Source organism: Vicugna pacos, chromosome 14, assembly GCF_048564905.1.
Source record: "Vicugna pacos chromosome 14, VicPac4, whole genome shotgun sequence".
NCBI classification, from domain to species: Eukaryota; Metazoa; Chordata; class Mammalia; order Artiodactyla; family Camelidae; genus Vicugna; species Vicugna pacos.
The window spans coordinates 3,276,101-3,299,439 of NC_133000.1; the positions used below are offsets into that span (position 1 = coordinate 3,276,101).

General features: G+C 39.9%; 1 protein-coding gene across 3 annotated transcripts in view; it reads right to left on the reverse strand.

Annotated features, from left to right (window-relative positions):
- LOC102532863 (phospholipid-transporting ATPase IB-like) overlaps positions 1-23,339 on the reverse strand; it is a 103,293-nt gene that overhangs the window by 12,471 nt on the left and 67,483 nt on the right. For all 3 annotated transcript variants that reach the window (XM_072976028.1, XM_072976029.1, XM_072976027.1), the window contains 7 exons: positions 22,570-22,644; positions 15,636-15,758; positions 14,364-14,442; positions 9,919-9,980; positions 7,464-7,520; positions 4,285-4,392; positions 3,067-3,155 (listed from right to left, as the gene is read on the reverse strand). In XM_072976028.1, coding sequence (XP_072832129.1) covers positions 3,067-3,155; positions 4,285-4,392; positions 7,464-7,520; positions 9,919-9,980; positions 14,364-14,442; positions 15,636-15,758; positions 22,570-22,644 — 593 coding nt within the window. The remainder of the gene's footprint in view (positions 1-3,066; positions 3,156-4,284; positions 4,393-7,463; positions 7,521-9,918; positions 9,981-14,363; positions 14,443-15,635; positions 15,759-22,569; positions 22,645-23,339) is intronic.

The following is a 23,339-nucleotide window of genomic DNA, read 5'->3' on the forward strand; positions in this document are numbered from 1 at the left end:
CTAGCCACAGATTCTGATTTCCAAAGAGAGAGAAGGGAGCACTTGGGCACTGAGGGGCTCGCATTAGAACCATTGTGTGAGTCTGTTAGCATCTTCTATCTAACTGAGGATGGCTAAGGTTACCTACAAGATTCCAGCACACTGCAAAGGCAACCAACAGCAATGTGAATTTTTCATTGTCTTTCCTATTAGCTGAGGCCTCTCTTCCCCTGTAAGTAAAGCCAACCCAGCACGAAACCTTTTTTGTTCTTGTTTTGCTCTGCGATGTGGTAAATACAGGTGTTGGAATTTGCAGTTCAAAGGGGAATGAGGAATCTTTGAAATTTGTGCTTTCGTAAAAGTACAACGTAGTTTAGAAGAAATTAGTTTAGTAGTACATACAGGTTTTTAAAATTCAAGTCACTTTTGTATTTGAATTATTTTGCATTAATTAATTTTTAGTTAATTTTCATGTAACTGTCTTCCTGGGACTGCATCAAGGATGTCAAATCATTCTGAATTATGGAATGTTTTATAAGCAGAAATTTAAGTAGATCAGTAAAGGAAATAGATACAGGGAGGTTAAAACAAAACAAAACCCGAAGCATTGCCCTTAAAGGCTCAGTGGCTTTGGGATTCATATTTTACAGCAACCTTAACAAATGAACTGCTTTGTGCTGTGAGTGAATATACGGCACCTTATTTTAAGATGCCATCTCAGATAAACGATTTGGGAAAATAAACTACAGTAATGATCCTCCCATTAAAAAAAGCCCACAAGACTTATGCTTTTTAAGAAATGCCTATCATCCACATACCACATGTACCTAATCAAATACTGTAAGCGAAGTCTGATATCATGTGAAAGCTACTACCGTGTGCTAGAAGTTAGTAACTTTTAAAAAGTTAAACACACATTCAAAACGTGCCACGACTCAAAACTTCAAGTTTTAAGTTTTACAGCGATACCGATATTTAAAAGTATACACTTGCAGGTTATCAACATTTGATCCATGCTTCTTCATCTCCTCCAGGACAACACCGAGCACCTGGTCAAATACTTTGTTCCTCAACAGTTAGTTCTGAACTTAAACTGAAAAGCTTGGGGATCAGATGGGGATGGGACGCCGTCAGGAACAGGAATGCTTAGGAGAAGATACTGCACGTTTTCAAAATATAAACTATAGTAGATCAAAACTGTCCTGAGTCGAGTACTTAATTAGAAAGCCTTCTCTTCCCAGGAAAAGGAGACACTTCAGTGTCATCCAATTTAATAGAAATATTTTAAACTCAGAGACAGAATATACACAGCATGATGAAAACCTCCTTCTGTCAGCAGAAGAGAATACAGACTGAAACAGGACCGGCATGCATTTCCCCAGGGAAGTCTGCGCTCTGGTTTAGACATGAAATGCTCACTGTAAATTGGGAGTCTTGCACATCTCCCAGTTCAGTGCAAGTTCCTGCCTCCCCAGTAGCCCCAGCTCTGCTACCAGGAACACGTGGGTACGAAGTAAATGACTTTGGGGCAGTGCATTCTTTACAGTCAGATTGAAGGTGCCCCCCAGATGGAAAATGATGTATTTCCAGGCTTCCCATTGTGACCGTTTTAATGAGCAAAATAACAACTTTAAATACAAAACTGGGTCTGTAACTGTTCATTAAACGAGGATGATTTCCTCCTCAAATGGCAAACCTTATCAAATGGAAGGTAAGATGTACTTGTGGGACTGTAGAGAAAACATTTTAGGTTGGGACAGAAATGTCTGTATTTCACAAAGGGATGAGACCCGGAGCCGTGGAGATATTCCAGGAATTGCAAGCTCACAGTCACTGGTTTCATCTCACACTCAGAGAATTTTATTTATATTCCAAGGGGTGAAAACCCAAGGAGAATTTGTTTATGTTAGGGAGCGGAGCCCCCCCTCGGGAGGGGGTGGGGACACTGCTCCTCTCCTACATAAACGCTCAGGTTCCTCCCTGCAGCACAACGGTCAGACCTGCAGGCCTGTCCGTCCAGCTTTCATTCATGACCCCGAAGGGGGAAGACTGGGGCAGGGAAACCAGCTTGGCGACTGCTAGAGGTCAGTGGTACTAGCCTGTCTCTGCCCCAGAAACTTCTTATTTTCAGGATAATATGAATTAATATCAATATTCCAAACTTATTAGTACTTTCTCCCCACTTCCCACTGCTAACTTAGGTATATTGCTAAATTTGGCATATTTGCGGGGTGGGGAATTTGAGAGATTTTAGTCTTCCACATTGGAGTCTATAATTACGTTTGCCCTGGTATATAGAGGAATTAAGGAACAAGCGGACGTTGAAAAGTAAATTAATATTATCCCTTCTAGCATATGCCTTTCTCTGCTTATTAATTAGTTTGAAATTTATAATGTTCTAGACCTCTTTGTTTATGCTACAGGTTATGTGCAATAATTAATATTATATATCAATTATTTCTAATTTTAAAGCCTTATAATTTCATGGGTTCTTTACCTTTAACATTACCTTTAACATTAGGGACTACAGAGATTCCTAACACCTTGGTTGTCTTTTCTTTCTGTTAGACTTGGTTAAAAAAAAAAATTGAGATAGTCTAAGCTAGTATTTAAATAGTCTGGGAGAATTATATTTGAAAGATTCTTACTCCAAATTTTTGAAAAAGAAAAGAATGCCTTTCTAATTTGAATATTATATTTCCCTCCTATTTCTTATTTTATCATTAGTTTTTAATCTGTGATCCTCTGGTATCACATTTTGGCTCCTGAAAAATAGATAAAAGTTACAGAAGTCACACTTCTAAAGAGTGAAGAAGTGCACTTCTTTTCAGAAGAAAATTGTGAACTCAATAATATCACTACCAAGTTTCTCGCTCATGCATTTTGATTCCATCTTTTTTTCCCTAAGCTGATTGCTGGTAAATATCCAGTGGCAAAAGGCAGAGGGCACTTACTTCCTTTAAAGGCTCCGTGACATTTAATATTCATAAAGTGGCTCTTAAGTTTAATTTGAAAGGCATATAACTGGAAAAGGGTGATTAACTATGACAATATACTTTTTGGTTACCACTTCATTTTTCAACTTACGATTTCCACATTACATTTTGAATCAGGCACGCAAAGGGGACTATGAAAAAACCCAGCCAGAAGTATGGGCAAACCAGGACCATATTGGCCTGCAAATAAACAGAAATAAACAGTATTTAAATAAGAATCATTTAGTTGCCAATATTAAGCACCAAGTGCAGCTTTTAGTTTCCTCCCCTCCATAAAAACCTGGAGATGCCAGAAAAGGTATGGATGCAGCCATGTGAATCTAGAACTACTAAATCAACTAAATAAATAGGTACATAAAACTTAAATATAGCATTAGCTAACTTAACAGTTTATTGGGTAAACAAACCACCAAATAAATATTTTGATCAGACAGGTTTTATCTCAGGAATGCAAAGGTGTTTCAACACTGTATTACCCAGCAATACAACTTTGTTTAACTGCCAGACATTTTGTGTAAAACATTTAAGCCATTACATTCCCCTGGGAGAACTCGCTCTTCTCTCTGCTTAGCAAATTAATTAATGGCTGGCTGATCACTTTAGTTCAATCAGGACTGTACTGACTTTAGACTGGGTAAGGCTCTGTATTACATATATTTAAACCTTTCTGTATGCTCTGAAATTCTTACATCTTAAAAAAACCACTTTCTATCTGGGGAGAGACGGGCTCCTCCCAGGGCTAGCCAATTCTTTGAGATAGCAAGGTCTCAGCTGGGAGCATGTCTCTGACATGCAATCTAACCGAACCACAGTCCTGTCTCTTCTATCTGGCCCATACACCCCAGGAGCACTATTCCTCTGCCAGAAACTAGAGCTTCTGGAGCTCCACGGAATGTCTATTCTGGTTAAATATTTTAAGTCAAAATGTTTTCTGAATTACCATGCACGCATTACCAAATAATGTACGCACATAGCACATTGCATGAAAAATAAAATCACAATATTACCTATTTCAGATAATTCAGAAATTATTATAGTTTTTTTACATTATCAGTTATGCAAAAAGGATACAAATTTTAGAAAGAATGGTTAATACAGATAGTTTGAAACAATGAGATTTTAGATAAAGTAACATTATAACTAAAATGTCACCCAGATTTTATAGCTGGACTGCCAGCTGTTTACTGCACTGACTGTACCTCTTCTCTCCAAATTGCTTTGAAAGTAGGTAACGTCAGCTTCCGTTGTTATTGAACATCACGTTTCACGCAGAATGTAAAGCACATTCGCCACCAACAGTAAAACTAACCTGTCCTGTCATCTCAGGAGAAATAGGGATGGTTGGCCAGAGGGAAGAGTAAACCGCAAAGAACACCAGCCACAAGGCGATGCTCCCCCAGATTCCCAGGTGACTGAACTGCAGAGAGAAGAGTATCATGGAAACACTTCTGTCTTTTCCATTTAAGAGAAAAAATCATTTAACTCCGTCAATCAGCCACCAAAATACACTTGTCCAGGCCATACGTTCTCATATAAGCCTTTGTTTACAGCATCCAAAACTACCAGGCTGGGTCACCCAGGCCAGGCGTTGCTCAGCGCCTTCAGTGAGGAGACCAGCTCTCAGTCGGAAGTGGCTCCTGCAGCCACTTAATGAGACTGGGCTTCTGTCTGTTATTAACACAAAGTTCTTTCCAAGGGGAGGGGAAAGAGTTGGAATACAAATCATTAAGAGGGATAACAATCTGCCTGGATCATACTTGTTCCGAGTGAGTAACCGTGGGAGAACGGCAGGAGCTCGGATTCTCAGGTTGGCTGGAACGGGCGAAGTTTCTGTGCTACCGCCTGTGCGCGCCGTTCTGCCCCTCAGATGCCGGTGGCAGGCTCAGTGGCCATGCCGGGGTCCGCAAACGCGTTCCCAAGTCTGTAACAGCACATTCTGTTGCCCTGATCGGTCGCTTTGTGCAGCTGGTGTTAGCAGAGGAACCGTGAGGAGGGTGACTAGCTCTACACTTGGCCAGGCTGGCTACGCGACTTTAACCTTTACAGGTTTACTGTCTACGCGTGTGTAAGGCGGTGGGCTAGCCCAGGCGACTCCTTAGGGGCTCAAGGGCTCTCGTCCTCCTGGGCACTGCTCAGTACTTACTCACATCTGAACAAAAGGTATTGAAGGTAAAACCCACAATCTGCTACTTCTCAGAGTATTTATTGTTCAGGAGTCACTTTCAAAGGCAATTTTTCATACTATTTAAAAATAACCTCTAACAAGATAAATAACAAAAAAAAAATGTTTCAAAAAGGAAATTTTACTGTGTTACTCCTCTTTCTAGGGCAGACATTCACTTTTTCCCTTACGTAAGCAGGGAATTCTCCAATATATACTTTATAGCAATTTAAATAATCACAAGATGTATGTGATAAAATTAATGTTGTTTAGTTCTCCATACTTTCATCTATTACCTTTGGATTGCCTATAAAAATCATGACTTGAATAATAAAGAATTCTATAGCGTTAGAAGAAGGAGGAGGAGGAGAAGGATGAGAAGGAGGAGGAGAAGCAGCAGCAGCAGAAGAGGAAGAAGGAAGGAGGAGGAGGAGGAGAGGAGGAAGAGGAAGAAGAACAGGAAGAAGAAGGCCTCTTACCAAACAACTCCCCTCTCTGATTAGAGAAAACAGGACTGGTCTCCTGAGGGCTCTCTCTCGTGATAATGCACATGACTGAGAAGACGGCCAGCTCAAGGCTGTGAACTTTGAGTGATGTAAACACTGCAGTGCATTTTCCCATAATGGTTCCCTTACAGTCGACACTAAACACTACCTACAATATGCGGCATCCTGTGTGGCTTAAAGAGTGTTTGCAGATGGGTCTCTGTTAGGACCATCCCCTCCCGGGGCGGTAAGCCATCACTGCTGCTTGGAGACGTGTTCTGTTATCTCCCTGCCCTGGCTCATCCTCTGGACCTGATCGGTGGTTTCCAGCATCATCCTCGTCCCCAGGGAAGAAGCACTGGGCCTCCTCCTCACCCTCCCCACAGAGGAGGGCAGCACAAGAGCAAAAGTGAGAGCCAGTCTCTTCTCTTTCCTGCCACAGTCCCCCGGCTCCTTCTTAACCCCTCTGTGAGCCTGGGGTCAGGAGCCTCGTACCTCTCAGGCCAGAAGAGAGACTTCTTGTGCTGAGTCTGATTTGGCCTTGAAATATTGCCTTGTTCATAAATGAGGTTCACTATATGTGGCTGACATAAGTGAACGTGGATCTAAGAAACACTCTCACTGGAGAAAATTTAACAAGTAAAAGGAGGCACAGAAAATAACTGTTTGCATGTCTGTGTTCCACCAATGCAGTATAATACCACACTCACAATTACAATGCCTTGTGAATGGCCAATGAACTATTTTTGCTCAGAACTCCTTGGTCCCAGGTCAGTGTTGATGTCCAGTGGGGACAGTGGCAGTCAGAACTCTGGGTTGACTACATCAGAAATGAACTTCATCATATTCTGCATAATCTTAGCTCTCCAAAAGTGACAAACTGATAAAAATTCAGACACTTTTTCAGTACAACTTGGGAAACAACTTATTTTCAGATGCAAATATGTATATATGTATATACATATGTATTCACTTAATTTAAATAAATTGGCAGGGGTAGGTAATTGGGTTTTTTTTTTTTTTCAGTGGAGGGACTGGGGATTGAACCCAGGACCTCATGCATGCTAAGCCAGCAGTCTACCACTGAGCTCTACCCTTCCCCCAACCCCATATTCACTTAAATTACTGATAAGGTCATGAAAAATAAAATTCTGCTTTTACCAGAAGTTCCACTTTTAGTAATATCCTAAGGAAAACATTACTCACGCCTGGAAGTAAACAAGTACATCAGTGTTCATAATACAATTGATTATATATTATTTATAGTAATGAAAATTAAAGCAATTATTCTAAAAATAATGCAAATAATAAGCATCCATGTTATAAAATATTATTCCATCAATAAATGAGGCATAAAATTAAAGGAATGAAAATATTAAAGACCTATTATTAAGTGAAAGAAGCAAGTTGTGAAATATTAGGTACATTATAATCCTATTTTCATGGTAAAAAAGCATGCATGGAACAAAGAGAAAGAATAAAAGCCAAAATGTCAACATCACTGACACTGAAAGGCATGAGCGATATGTATTTTCTTCTTTTTCTGTATTTGCTAAATTTTCTGTTATAACTCTGTGCTTGGATGAGAGCGAATTAAGGGTCTCAGTGTTATGATGAATTGAACCTATTTCAAATGTAAGGCAGGAAAATGAAAATTCTAAAGACCTCAGATCGCTAATATGCCTTCATCCAGTTTAAATCATCACTCAGACATGCAAAACAAAAGAAAGAACAATAATGAGACCAGAAAAAAAAAAACGCTAATACTTTCCTAAAACTTAAAGAGAAAATTAGTATACAAACAGCTATACAGATTGAGGAAACATCCTAAAGAATACTTACTTTATTCCAAGACAGTGTCTCCAAACCAGCTTTCAGACAAACAGTGACAACCACATACTGTGTGAGGGGAGACGGGAAGGGGAAAGAGAGTGGAAAAAGGTGTTACAGTTTTCCACTGGAATCCACACCGCCCCCCTCCCTTCCTGACCTTTCTGGATTAGTAACCCCACTACAATGTTGGGGAGAGGTGGTAACACTGAGCATCTTTATCTCACTCTCAATCTCAAAAAAATAAAAAGCTTTCAATGTCTCATTAAGTATAACTTTGTTGCAGGGTGTGTTCGCAGGCAGCCACTGGTAAGTGAGTGGCCTTCGATTACGTCTACCTCTCCGTTTCTAGCCACAGTGTTCTAGCAAGCTTCCGTCCCTCCTCTAAGCTACCACCAAACCTTAAAAGTGTCAGGGCAGTGGCCCCTGCCTGCCACTCCAGGCCCATCCTTGCCATTACCTGAACCTCCCTGCTCAACACATAGTTTGCACTCTGCTTTCCCTCCAGTGGCCCTTTTTAATCCCCTCAGATCACCAAAGCTGACTGCACTTTACTGGAGGCTTCCTCCACTCCTCTGGGGCTATCTTATCTTTGGCTTAGCTTTTTCCTCCAAACTCACTCACACTGGGAACAGTGTGTTGGGAAGTCTGGGCTAATTATCTCACCGTGTTGAGCCTGCCAGCTCTCCTCTTACTCCTCCTTTGGCGTTACATTTTGAGCAGTTTTGCCTTGTTCTAGTCCCCTTTCCTTTTTTAGCTGCTTTGGTGAATTTATTTTGCTGCGATTTTTTTTGTTGTTGGTTTTACCATTTGTTTTGTCTGTTTGTTTGCCTCAGGAGACAGAGATTCCGTGAGATGGATTTACTCTGGCATCTAAACTAGGAATCTCTTGTACGTTTGCATGTATATATACGTGTATTTAATGTTATTCTATCTCTCTAGAGTGCAATTTTCATGAAGACTTGGTTGGATTTACCACCATATGTTCAACACTCAGCACAGTGTTCTGCACATGACAAAGCTTAATAAATATTAATGAATGAATGAAACAAGGTCTTATCTGATCTTATTTTTTCCTTGGGGTTGAGAAATAGGTAAGGTCTGAAGAAATGGCAGAGGTGAGGACAGTGGGGTGGGGGTGGGGTTCTGAAAAGAAGGAAACTTGTTCTATGCATATGTCCACATAAATAAGGATATACTACTTAATCATATCTGATGTTCAGGAATAAACAATATAGAGTTAAAAGCACAACCAATAACATGAAAATACAAAGACAACTAGCTCAAGTGGCAAAAGGCACTATGCCGATAAACTGTTTCTTATATAGAAGAAAACATGGGAAAAAACAGTTGCAGATTTTGTTGTTCCATGTTAAATGAAAAAACAAAATCCACAGATGAATATGTTCCTACTTGCATACAAAGGGATAACATGCAGTTGAATATGCATCTACGGTTTTTTAGAAATATGAATAAGAAACTACTAGCAGTAGTGGCAGACACAAAACTTAGAAGCCATAAAGAAAAATATTGGTAAGTTTAACTACATGAAATTAACATGGAGAATATATGCATGAAAAATGCCATGAAAAGTGAAACTGAGAATATGTTTGTAACAAATATTAGAAAAGTTAACATATAAATAATCATTAATAATTAATAAGAAAAAGACCAACAACGCAATAGAACTATCGGTAAAGTGCTTCAACAAACATTTTACAGAAAAAGAAACGGGCGTGGGTTGTAACCCCACGTGACTATGCTTCCCCTCAAAGTAAAAACTGCAATGGGCTATCACTGCACCCACCAGATCAAAAAGCGAAGTAAGACCACACCCGTGGGCGCTTGGGGAAACCACTATTTTTAATCACCCAATTTGTGCAGCCTCTACTGGGGATAATTTGGTAAGGTTTTTTCATAATTTACAATACCCTCTGATCCAGCAATTATACTTCTAGAAATTTACCCTAAGACATACTTACTCATGAGCATAAAGGATCATCTTTGCAGCACTGTTCATAAAGGCAAAGGACCCCCCAAACCCTTAATGTCCACTAACAGGAGACTGGTTAAATAAATACTGGTGGGTTATTCATACAAGCAGCCCTGAAAGAATGAGGTAGATGTTTGTGGGCCGATTTGAATCCATCTCCAAGGCATGTTACATAGTGACACAGTAAGATACAGAGAGTATCCTCGACTTGAACCAAAAAAAAAAAAAGTGTGTGTGTGTGTGTGTGTGTGTGTGTGTGTGTGTGTGTATATATATATATATATATATATATATATATATGCATTTCCCATTTCTAGAAACATATATAATATGTATTTACAACCATTATAAGAGTGCCTTCTTGAAAATATACTGAAGTGTGAAGGAGACAAACTTCATAGGAGACTGTCTTATAAAGCATGAATTTTTAAATGAAACACTAGGAAAAGTAACTACGCACGTGGCTGATCTTACCGTATAAATAAAATTCCCAAGAAACAGATAGTCTGTAGTGTGACCACCTTGTAAGACCATGTCTGAAAAGTGAAAAAGTCATTTTTAATCTTTACAGAATCTGAAACAGACTTTTGAATTGATTTTTACTAAAGGTACCCATACTGGACACCAAAAATATTTATCAATTACTGGTCACATTTCTCAAGTCCTCTGTCAGGGACCACAGTGCTTACTGTGCCTACCACAACTGTGACATTTCTCCCACCTCTAACTCCCCCCGAAGATATATTTAGCAACAAATAAGTAAATCACAAGTACATGAATGTGATTATCAAACCCAGTTTCACACACAGCTACTAAACCATCTGGCAGAGTCTGCAAACTGAAAATCCGAAACAAACCAACGATGTTAAGTAACAAGTGATGCTAAGGAACAAGACGGGGATATTAAGGATTCTGTCATCATGTTTTTCACACTATCCCTTTTCCATGATAACTAAAGCAAAAAACCGAACAGATAACTTGAAGTTGAAACAGAATTGCATGTTCTTTTTAACCATTGTTAAGTCTGCTACAAACGTATGAACTCCGTTCCATATAAACGGTCAGTACAATCTCAAAATTAGGATGATTTCTTCAGGTGTTCATTGCACTTTTTAAAAATTCTCGAAAAAATATTGGTGATTCTGGTCTGGGTTGATGTGGCAATTTTGGAGTGCAAATCCCTGACCCAAATACCAAAGCAGGTAGCACACCCATGTATTTGAAGCTAACTTATTCTCTTGATTTATGTTTTCTTCTGATTTAGAACTCACTAAATTATGCAAAGCTTAGACTCTTTCTTAAAACTATATGCAGTAGTAAATTAGGGCATCTGATTGAAGGAAAGTGTAGATGAATATGTGGGTCAGGTTAGACCAGCCCGGAGAGTGAGTGTCATGGGTCTGGGCTGTGTACAGACCTAACTTGGTGAGTTTTCCCAGGAGAGGCGTGATAGTCTAGATGAGAACCAAATTGTAACTGACTAGAAAAGGGAAGGAAGCTACTTCAGAGGAGGATAATGTTGGGTTACATTGTCCAGTTACGTATTGACCAGGAGAGAGGAAAAAGACAAGCTATGCTGGGGCAGAAGGGATGCTTTCCTTCTGCACACTATACAAAATCAACAGTGCAAACAGAGGAAACCTCCACAGAATCTACGTTACAGAAACTAGGAGACCAAAAAAAAAAAAAAAATCCACAGACTCAGACAGCCGTTGAGGGCTTCAAAACACCGGAGGTGAGCGCGGAGGCTGTGCCTGGAAAGTAACGGTGAAAGATCTGGGGTAAAGTAAACATCAGGCTGGCCGAGGGCAGCGACCTCAGAAAACATCAGCAAAAAATACACTCTTTAAAAGGAGCATACTTGGAAACAAATGGATTTGTCTAAAGAAACAGAGCAGTATTTACATAAACTTATAATAAAAATAACCGTAAGAACAAAAATTCAAACTTAAATGAGTATCAGAAGACAACACAAAAAGACCAAAGAAAGCCAGTAACGTAATTAAAGATTAGAAAAATACATTAAAACACTGCATAAAAAATGCAAAGTCAAACAAGAGATCACAAACAAAACCTATTTTTAAAAAATGAGTTTCGGATTGTAGCTCAAAACAAAACCCAATCCTACACTGTATACAAGCAACACACGTAAAAAAAAGAAAGAAAGAAAAGTAATTTATCAAGTTTGAAGAGTAAAGGATGGCCAAGGAAAGTACAAATTAAAAGCAGGAGACACGATATTAACATTAGTTAAGAAGAAACTGAGGCCAAAAAAAATTAAATAAGACAAAGGAACAATATAAGGCCAAATGGCACAATATAAAATAATTAGTAGTACTGCTGCAACAAATAACAAACACTTCTAAATCACAGATTATCGGAAATAAACAGGGAAGTAAATATGTAGTAACAGAGGACTATACTCACCTTCCTTACTATGTGACAAGGTCAAGGGACAAAAAAGTAGCAAGACCCGGACTTCTGCATTTACCCATGAGGAAGTAATAGGACGTCCCCTCTTGCTATACAGTCAGTTAGAACTACATGAAATAATTATATGAAACAATGTTTTTCTGACCCTGGGTAAAAGGCAGCAAGGGACAGCGATCCCTGAGAGAGAATAAAGGACTGGTGAGCCCTCCCACTGCCCTTGCCTCCCATCTGGGACTACAGTGTGGGGACAAAGAGCCCACAGACAGCGCAACACTTCTGCTGAGTCTGTGAGACAGAGAAAGGGCTTTAAAGAGGCCACGGTGGATGGAATTTGCAAAGTGAACACTGGAAATGAGGGAACTATGCAGAGAATGAGCTCCAGAAACTCGCGTACGGGTCCTCATAAGTCTCTGGCCGAGTGCCATTCTGCATACGTATACTGAGAATTCCACAAGGCCAGCAAAGAGCAACTTCCATGGAAAAATCAAATCACCCCAGAACTGCAAGCCAAAAACCGCCAGATCTAATATGGAGCTAGGAGTTGCTCACATTCCCATGGGCCAAAGTGGGGAGACCTCATTCAACATATGAAATGTGCAGTAGAGGCCCAAGGAGGGGACAATGTCAGCAGAGGAATTGAATTAGTCCTAAAGTGAAAGATACCATCGACTTGGCTTTAAAAAGAATAAAAATCCTTAAGGAATCATGCTGATCCACAGAGAACTTAACTGCCTGCCAAAACCAAGGCTAAGTATTTAAATATACACACAAAAATATTCAGCAACATGCAATTCACAGTATCCCTCACCCATTATAAAATTCTGACACGTGAAGAAGTAAAGTATTTGACCCATATCAGAAGAAAATTGGCTACAGAAGCCAGCCCCAAAATAACAGAGGTGTTGGAATGAGCACAAGAAGATTTAAAATCGCTGTTATAAATATTATAATTACATCTGAGGGTTTGAAAGAAAACATGAACATAATGAAGAGAGGAATAAAAGACGAAGAACTAAATAAATTTCTAAGGATGAAAAATATTTACACAGAAAAGAAAAAATGTCTGTGAATTGCGATTACCTGCAGAGAGAGACTGCTAAATAAAAGATCAGTGAACTTAAAGACATGGCAAAAGAAATTAAGAATGAACTAAAAAGAGAACAAATACAGGATAAATGAAGAAGAGATGTGGTAAAATATCAAGGATTGTGCCATATGTGTAGCTGGAGTCCCAGAAGAAGAGGAAAGAGAAAACAGAAAAAGTATGTAAAGAAATGATGAGCAAATTTTTCCAAATCTGATGAGAACTATAATCAACAAACCAGAGAATTTTGAGCAATCTCAAGAAAGACCAATGCAAACAAAACCATACCAAAGCACATCAAAATCAAGTTGCTAAAAGTCAGTGGTGAGAAAAATCTTAAAATCACAGAGCTATAAGTTATAATACATTAAAAGGAACAAATATAAGAAATATCAGATTTCTCAACAAAATAATGCAACCCAGAAGACAAGGAACCAACATTTTTAAAGTGTTGAAGAAAATGAACTATCAACCTATAATAGGATACTTAGCAAAAATTTTTTTCTCAAAAATGAAGGCAAAATAAAGCCTTCTGACAAAATTTGAAAGAAAATTCTTTTGCTTTAAATTAAAAGAAAATTAGATTTGCTTTAAATTCTTATGTTAGAAAAGAAGAAAGCAGTAAAATCAACAACCTACCTTCCAAGATCAAGCAGGGAAAGAAGCAAGGAAAATTCAATTAAACAGAAGGAAAGGAAATAGAAGTAGAAATGAAGCAAACAGAAAACTGGAAACTATACAAAATCAATGAGACCAAAGTTGGTCTTTTGAGACTATCAATAAATCTGGTTACAGGAAAATAATTCTATTTCACACCTTAATTTGTGGCTGTGGACCAACTAAACACCAATAACATACTCTAGAAACACATCTCGTACTCTGGTGTGTTATACACAAGTCAGTTTGGCAAAAAAAAAAAACTTCACACATAGTGTTATTTAGAAAATTGTAAGTCAGCAAAAGGAGACTAAGTCCAATAATAAAATATAAGATTAAATTTCTATATGATCTTGCTAGATTTGTATTATAGTCTGAATGGAAGCATGACGCTTGGGAAAAGAAAACAATAAAGCAGACATAAGTGTCAAGCTTGCTGACAGGGGAAGTCCGTGACCCATCAGAGCCGCTGTGCTTTCCATCAGATCTCCTGACTCAAACACTCAGTAAAAGTTACCAATAAAAGCACCAATGCTCAGTTTATACATGTGAGAGGCAAAGAGAATGGGCCCTAAAGGCCACCTGTTAACCAGATTATACTGTGAGATTTAGGTGAATATGTATCTTTTCTAAATACTATTTTTGTATTCTTCAGTTCTTTCTGTAGACACACACACACACACATGTTGACTCCACTGAGAATAAGGTGTTCTTTGCTGAATATTTGAAACAATGAAGCAATTACCATGCTCCAGCATTTTTGTGGGCAACCAGAAGAGAATGAAGGAGTGGACCAAAGCGTTTACACATTGAATCCAAAGGACCTAAAAGAAAACAAAGCAAGAAAGGCAAGATAGTACTTTGGTCTAAATCTATAACTATGCGACATTATAAAGTAAATTTGTTGTGTGAAGCAGTTACAAAACTAAAACGTTTTCCTAAAGACTGAAAAATCACATTTCTTTATTCTATTTTTAAAGAAAGACTGTGAAATTATAGGATAATACTGTTTGAAAAGCAAACTTATTAAAAATAAATGTGTAGAACTCAAATATAGTATATTTGTTATAAAAAAAATTGTAAAGGCTTAAATTATCCAACAAAAGAGAAGCAGAAGTAACATTTTAAAAAGAAATAATGAAAGTATTTTCAATCTTTAAATTTTAGCACTTTAAATATAATTTAATACCATATTTTATATGATACACTCTGCTCCTTTACATCTGAACCTTGACTCTGGTCAAAACAATTTTTAATAGACCATATACAGACAGGCCTCAGAGATATTGTGGGTTTGGTTCCAGACCACCGCAATAAAGCAATTATTGCAGCAAAGCAAGTCACATGAATGTTTTGGTTTCCCAGTACATTCAAAGTTACGTTCACACTATACTGCAGTCTCTTAAGTGTTAAATAGCATTGTGTCTAAGAAACCAATGTACACACCTTAAATAAAATGCTAACCATCATCTGACAACACGGGTCTCCATCAACCTTCAATTTGTAAAACAAACAACAAAAAAAACCCATAGTATCTGCAAAGTGCAATCAAACAAGGTATAGCTCTACAGTTTTCTTAGAGGAAATCTCAAAGACCTAAAATCTCTGGGAGCAGTCAGACAAGGACGTACAATGGTCAGACGATGACAGAACGACAACAGAAACCAGTCTGTTCTCTCAGTTCTAAACACCCCGGTCATCTTCACGCTCGCCAGGAAGACTCACAGATGGAGAAGAAAACAATGTGGAAAGAACTTACCTGGTCTGTGACTCAAATTTCCCGGAGTAAAGCAGTTTTTAGGGGAAAGAACTTAAGAAACTGGTTCAAAAAGAGCTACTGCCGAATTGGAAAACCTCAAGACTCATGGAACATTGGGTAGAGTACACAGAAAGACGGCACAGGGCTACATTCGTTGTGTTTTTTAAATTATTTTTCCTAAAGCATCGGAAAGGGATGAGACCAAGGTACCTCGGAGAGAGGCCGAGATGACAGACCCGCACTAAATCTTCTGCTTACCTTTATGTTGAAAGTATCACCTGTCTGAGAAACCGTGTAGAGCTGTGGGTGCCTGAGCAGGCTCTCCTGACTGCAGCACTGCTCACAGATGCCCAGAGTGAACGGCGGCAGTGACGTGAAGACCTGCACAGGAAACAAGAAGCTATTTTACAAAAGCTTTCAATCTGCACTGAGTTGCTGTTGTGCCAACATCATTTTCCTGGCTTTGACGACATGTTATAATTATCAGGATACTGCAGGGGTAGTTGGGTGAAGGGCACATAAAACTAATTATGCAAACTTCTAGTAAGTCATAAACTGTTGAAAAACACAATTTGTTGACAGAGAAGCCGTTACTGAGTCACACAGTTTGAAACAGATCTACCAAACCATGACTTCCTTTTCTAATTGAGACAATCCTTTGACTCAATCGTTTATAACTAAGTAAATGTTACTTTACGTGCAAAAACTGCATAAAGTTTATTCTCCTGTTTTTAATGAGCATAAAATGAATAAATTGAGTGTCTAGATATTTAAATAATAGGCATAATACTGGCCAACAAGTCTAACAACGACATCTATATCTCTCATAAGAACCAGGTGTTTTATAAGCTAGTTCACTTGCCAGGGTTTGGCACACAGTAGGCACTCAGTAAATACTGTTAAGTGAATGTTAGATTAAACTTTTTAAAAATTTACAAGAATTATCTGTCGTGATAATTATCATCAGAAATGAAGAGATGTTTCCCATCCACTTATTATTTGAATAGTTACTAAACAACCATTATGCCAGGAACCATGTTAAAAGAAAAATACATCATCCTTTAAAGAGATATGGACCTTGTCAAGAAGGAAAGCTTACAGCAATAGGCATAATATTATGATTAAAAAAAAGTGGGGAGGATACAAAGCAAGATGGCAAAGTAGAAGGACGCTTGTAGCTCACCTTCATCCACAAAGACACCAAAACTCACATCTACAGACCTACTCAGCCAACCAGAGCACCTGCTGAACTCTGACAGAACAGCGCCCTCTTTGAAAGATAAAGACACCAAAAATCTGGTAGGAGAAAAGGAAAAAAAAAAAAAAAAAAAGAAGGAAAAGCAAAACACTGCGGGACCAATCCTGCGGGGAGGGAGTAGCAAAGGAGGACTGGCACTTGTTCACTGGGTCCACCCCCCCCAACGGAGAGGCCAGTGGGACCAAGAGGAAGCCTCCAAGGCTCAGATCTGCCCCGAGCACCCCTTGACCGACAGAACTGAGTTAAACGGGCACAGAGGGTCCCCGCAACACCAGCCAGCAGCTGGGGCTGAGACAGGCCACCCCAGCCAGGCGGAGGACAGGGCGGCTGCACTGCGGCAGCCCTGGGGGACTGCAGGGGGCTGCGCACCATGGCTGGGAGGGGATACGGAGAACAACCTCGATCCACCATAAATTGTTAAAAAAAGTGAAGCAACACGGCCGGTGTGCCCTGAGGGGAGAGGTGCTTGTAGCCTTTGTCTTCTCAGACCTGAGCCGCCATTACTGGCACTTCTTGTGAGAAGAGATGCAGGCACGGCCACAGCCACCATCGCCTCCTGTGCGAGGCGCCTGGGCGGGGGCGGGGCCAAGGCCTGAATCCACACAGTGTGGCGGGGGGGTGGTCAGCAACTTCCTAGGCAGGACTGAGACTTGTTTGCAGCTCGAGGCAGATAGGATCTTTCTGCCCTGACACCTCAGAGAACTCGCGTCACCAAGACAAACAAGGAGCTGAGATTTGGCACAGAGCAGGGGCGGGGCCATTCTGCGGTCTTCCCCGAGCCCACCTTCGGGGCGCCGACCCAAGGCGGAGCAGGCAGCTGCACAGAGCAGTGGAGCAACCAGCGCTGGGAGAGGGTGGGCCGCCACACGCCTTCCTGGCAGGAACGCAGCACCTGACCATGGTGCTGGGAGGGGGCACGATCCGCCCACCTGCCTCGCCCCAGCGTAGCATCTGACTGTGGCATTGGAAGGGGAGTGACCTGGCCGCCTACCGGGTAAGAGCTCAGCTCCTGACCCAGTGTTGGGAGGGGGCGCGATCTGCTAGCCAACAGCCACTGAGAGCAGCACAGATGAGGGCGCCAGCAGAGGGCCTCGGGAAACAGCAAGCTGAGTTCGCAAAACAGGGCAAAGACACAAAAACCTCTCAATAAAATCATTAAGAGCACACCGTCTCCAGGAGAACTAGACAACTGATACTCCTTAAGCCACAGTGCCAGACAGATATGAGCAATATGAAAAAGGAGAGGAACCACTCCCAATTAAAAGATCAAGAGAAATCCCCTGAAAGCACGATCAAGAAAATAGACATTGATGGCCTACTAGATCAAGATTTCAAAAAACGACTGATCAAAGTACTGAAGGAACTAAAGGAAATAGTGTTTAGAGATATAAAATATGTCAAAAATGAAATAGAAGCTATAAAGAAGAGCCGAGATAGTAAACTCATTTGCTGAGATGAGAGCTGACCTAAAGGCTGTACAAAGCAGACTAGATAATGCAGAGGAACGAATAAGTGACCTAGAAGACAGGACAACAGAAAGCACCCAATCAGAACAGCTGTGAGAAAAACAAACAAACAAAAAAACAATGAAAACAACATGACGGACCTATGGGATAATACAAAGCATGCCAATCTATGCATAATAGGGGTTCCAGAAGGGGAAGAAGGAACAAAGGGGATTGAAAAGGTATTGGAAGAAATCATGACTGAAAACTTCCCAAACCTAAAGGAATCAGATATCCAAGTATAGGAGGCTCAGAAGGTCCCAAACAGGAAGAACCCAAACAGACCCACACCAAGACATACCATAATCAAGATGGCCAGAGTCAAGGATAAAGAAAGGATCCTAAAGGCAGCAAGAGAAAAACAAAGAGTGAGTTACAAGGGAACCCCCATAAGGCTCTCAGCTTATTTCTCTGCACAAACACTACAGGCCAGAAGGGAGTGGCAAGATATATTCAAAGTCCTGAATGAAAAAAAGATGCAGCCTAGTACACTCTATCCAGCAAGGCTATCCTTTAGAATAGAAGGAGAGATAAAGAACTTCACAGACAAGTAAAAACTAACAGAGTTTAGCAACACTAAACCCATGCTAAAAGAAATATTCACAGGTCTACTCTAAATAGAAAAGAAGCAGGATGCTACAAAAATGAGAAACTCATAACTGGAAAGGAGATAACTGCCATGAATTACAAAACTAAACACAAAATTGTAAAAGAAGACATCTAAATCATTAAGAGGGAAGCAACGAAAGCCACTGTGGACAACAGTATGGAGATTCTTCAAAAGACTAGGAATAGACTTACCATATGACCCAGGAATCCTGCTCCTGGACATATATCAAGAAGGAACCCTACTTCAAAATGACACCTGCACCCCAATGTTCACAGCAGCACTATTTACAATAGCCAAGACATGGAAACAGCCTAAATGTCCATCAGCAGATGACTGGATAAAGAAGAAGTGGTATATTTATATTATGGAATACTATTCAGCCATAAAAACCGACAACATAACACCATCTGCAGCAGCATGGATGTTCCTGGAGAATGTCATTCTAAGTGAAGTAAGCCAGAAAGAGAAAGAAACATACCATATGAGATCACTCATATGAGGAATCTTAAAAAAAAAAAACATAAATACAAAACAGAAACAGACTCATAGACATAGAATACAATCTTGTGGTTGCCAAGGGGGCGGGGGGTGGGAAGGGACAGACTGGGATTTTAAAATGCAGAATAGATAAACAAGATTATACTGTATAGCACAGGGAAATGTATACAAGATCTTGTGGTAGCTCACAGCAGAAAAAAAATGTGGCAATAAATACATGTATGTTCGTGTATAACTGAAAAATTGTGCTGTACACTAGAATTTGACACAACATTGTAAAATGACTATCACTCAATATAAAATGTAAAAGTAAAGTTTAAAAAAAAGTGGGAAACAGAGCAGAAGGAAAGGAAGGAGAAGAGGGAGAGGTGAGGAAAGGGGAGAGAAAATGAGAGAAGGAGCAGGAAGAGGGGCGTGTGGGAACTGCACCCACTGAGAAGGATGTCAAAAAGACTTCTTGGAAAAAGGACATCAGAGCCTCACCTGAAATATCTGTTTCTGCATATTTCTGCCCCATGTGGTTCCTATTCCTGTGGCATTTTAACCAAGGATTCTTCAAAAAGAGCAGCAAGACAGGAGAGACTTCACTGAGCAAGCATTTTTCACATCTCTGGGTTTCCGATGTTTACTATTGTCCCATTGGCCAAATCAAATCACATGGGTGACACAGGGAAACCCAGAGTCAGTGCAGGTGGGCACACCAAAGGGTGTGGATCACAGGGGCAGGAGCAACTGGGGCCTTTATGACAACCTGACATATGACCTCCGTAGATCCCTTAGAATTTTGTGCAAGATGTTAACAGCAAATAAAGAAAGCTCTACTTCTTTTCTAATCCATTGTGTGTGGTTTTTTTTTTTTTGTCTTATTTACTGGTTAGGAACTACAGACAATATTGAATAGAAATGGTAAGAACACACATTCCTGTCTTGTTCCTGACCCTAGGAGAACACACTGTTTTACCTTCAGGTATGACATTAGCTGTGGGTTTTTACAGAAGCACCTTCTAAATGCTCATTAGGAATGGGTGACAAGTTCTCTCGAGTGTTTTGACTGCATCTGTCAAGATGATCGTATGGTTCTTCCTTAAATCAGTTAACAAGGTGGAATTCACTGTTTGGATTTTAAGTAGTAAATCAAAATTGCATTTCTAGGATAATAATCTTTATTTAATTAAAAAAATTACAAATTAAAAAAAAATTGTTTGCCTGTGTTCTGACATGCAGGTAAGTGACTTGCAAATCAGCTTGATACTTTTGAGGCTTTTCAGTTTTGTTATGATGGGTCCAGAACAGTGTTTATTATGAGACTAATTCATCCTTATTGTTAAAAGTGTGACTTATATAAGGAATTTCCCCAATATCCTGTGTAATAAGTCTTCCCAAACTGGCTGATGGGAATACAAACTTTCCCAGGCCGGAATGGGCTCCAGGAACTCAGCCTCCTGCTTTCTGCTTTTTTTTTTTTCCCTTACCTTTGGGTAGACTTTTCTCAGGCACACACCGATAAATCCTCAGCCAGGCTCCTGGGGGCTCTCTGCAGACTTCCAGAAACACTCTTCTCTGTACTTCTCTGTGTCTGCACCTCTTTCTCTCTCTCCACCCCTCAGTACAATTTGCCCTTCTCTGCACTTGATCTTAGCCAGAAGGCCGAGAAGCGGTCCTGCCCTTCTCTGATCCTCTGTCTGCTGAATCCCAGCTGTCCTGGCCCACCAGCCTCCAAGAGCTGTCTTCAGTTCACTAGGAACCTGGGACCTCTTTGGGCCTGTCTTCCTTCAGTGCGGCCCTGACACAGGCCTGCTCTCAGAGATCACAGCCATGAGTAGCCTGTTGTCTAAAGGCTGAGAACTACTGGTCCGTAGACTTTTTTCCGGGACTCTAGTTTTCTTCTGGTAGGAGTACAATTCCTATAGCATTTGGTCATGCATGAGCAATAGCAGAAATCATATCTGATCTCAAGAAACAGTATGACAGCTCATTTAAATTTAGTTATCAAATAAGTAGGCAGAATCTATCTGGCATCGCCAGTAACTATTTAGAATGTCCAGGGCCTCTTTTTTCTTCATCTGTAAAATATGTTTGTAATGAGATGAGATGTAGTAAGTCAAAGGATACTGAATAAGCATGCCATCATACTTTATCCTCAGTTGTCCATAATTAGGCTTCCCACTGTAGTCCCTTTTGCTGCTTGTAAAAATGCCAGCATCTGTGTTTTCCTTTATTGAGAAAAATCAGATTCCACTGACCAGTATCAGGCTTATGCATTCATAGTGATTTGTCTAACACAGAGGAGAGACTCTGCCTCTCCCTACTCTTGTCTCTGATAAAACTCTGGAGAAAGTCTACCAGTATTGCCACCTGTGACCAAGAGCCTGGCAGAGAAAACTCTCTGTAGGGCCTCAGCTTCACTGTGCAGTGTGCCAGTCAAGTACGTCCAGCCACTGGCATGTGCACAACTGTAAATCTTCACAGCACTAGACATTTTTATACTATTGGGCACCCAATGACTTCTATGTAGTGACTTCCATCTGTGCTTTCTGTTTGGGGATGTAAACTCCCAGAAGACAGAATTTTAGGAGTTAGGGCCCAGGGCATGCAAAATATAATGTGACTGTGTAGTGCAGTGCAGGAGAGAGCTCATGATACACTTGCTGGAACCTAATTTTTATGCTAGGTTTCCTAACTTCTAACCCTTAAGTGGAATAACAATACAACAAAAATAAAATAAAACAGAAATTAAATGGTGATGTAGCTAATAAGTCATTTAGCCTGACTGTTTAATCTACATCTACTTTTTGAACTCAGAATAATTCAAGTAATGGTATGGAATTACTTATTGTTAGAAAATTCCATTAAAATGGAAAATAGTATTTACTATAGGTTTGATATAAAAATTCATCATTTAGCACAAATAGTGTGTTATATTTCCACAGGTACAAATTTTCTACCAGGAGGTTTAACAGGACATGGAATTACACACACACATACACAGACAGACACAAAGATAGAGAAATCTGAATATATATTAAATGGAATGGGTTTAGGTAGAGTACAACAATTTTTACCTGGCTTAAAAGTATGAAAATATTGTACAGGCGTGAAGTTAAAGAGATTTCAAATACATCATCAAAATACATTGGGAGCAAATTTCACATACTTACTCTAGAATGACCTACCATGACTAGCAACCATGTGTGGCAGCAACAAGGCCCTAAAGACGTATTTGTGGGGCCGGCGTGGACACAGATGATGGACTCAGATAAACTTCCCAGACACAAACAGTGCACTTCTGCACACCATCAGGGAGAGATGGGGAGAGCTTACCAAGTTGTACAAGCTGATGCACCAACGGTCAATTATAATCTGCCCAGAAAATCCATTCATGAAGGCGAACCAAAGCTGAAAGAGAAGGAAGCCAAGAGAACCACTCAATTAGTGCTGACCTAAACACACCCTCGTAGTTTAAAAAGTGGCGCAGAAACAGAAACAGACTTGTAGACATACTAAACAATCTTATGATTACTGGGGAAAGGGGGTGGGAAGGGATAAATTCGGGTGTTTGAGATTTACAAATGTTAGCCACTATATATAAAAATAGATTTTTAAAAAGTTTCTTCTGCATAGCACAGGGAACTATGTTCAATATCTTGTAATAACTTTTAATGGAAAAGAACATGAAAATGAACATATGTACCTATATGCATGACTGGGACATGGTGCTGTACATCAGAAACTGACACATTGTAGCTGACTGTACTTCAATAAGAAAAACAGTGGCACAGAAGATGTTCACCTCGGCTGGAAGAACTAAGAGCTGCTGTGGGGCCACACAACTGTCCTTTCGTAAGTTATGAATTTCAGATATCACATATTACCGATACTGATGTACTTTGTTAATTAATGGCATACATATTTAGACCAAAATAGGCATTTCTTAGAAAAGGCCACTGGCAACTAATCTCAAATTGAGTAATAAGGGTTTATTGTATGTCTTCTATGCACACAGTTACCACAAATGTCCCTTTCCTGTCACAGTGCTCTAATAATAATAATAGCAAGCCCATACTGGGTACATATCATGTACAAGGCACTGT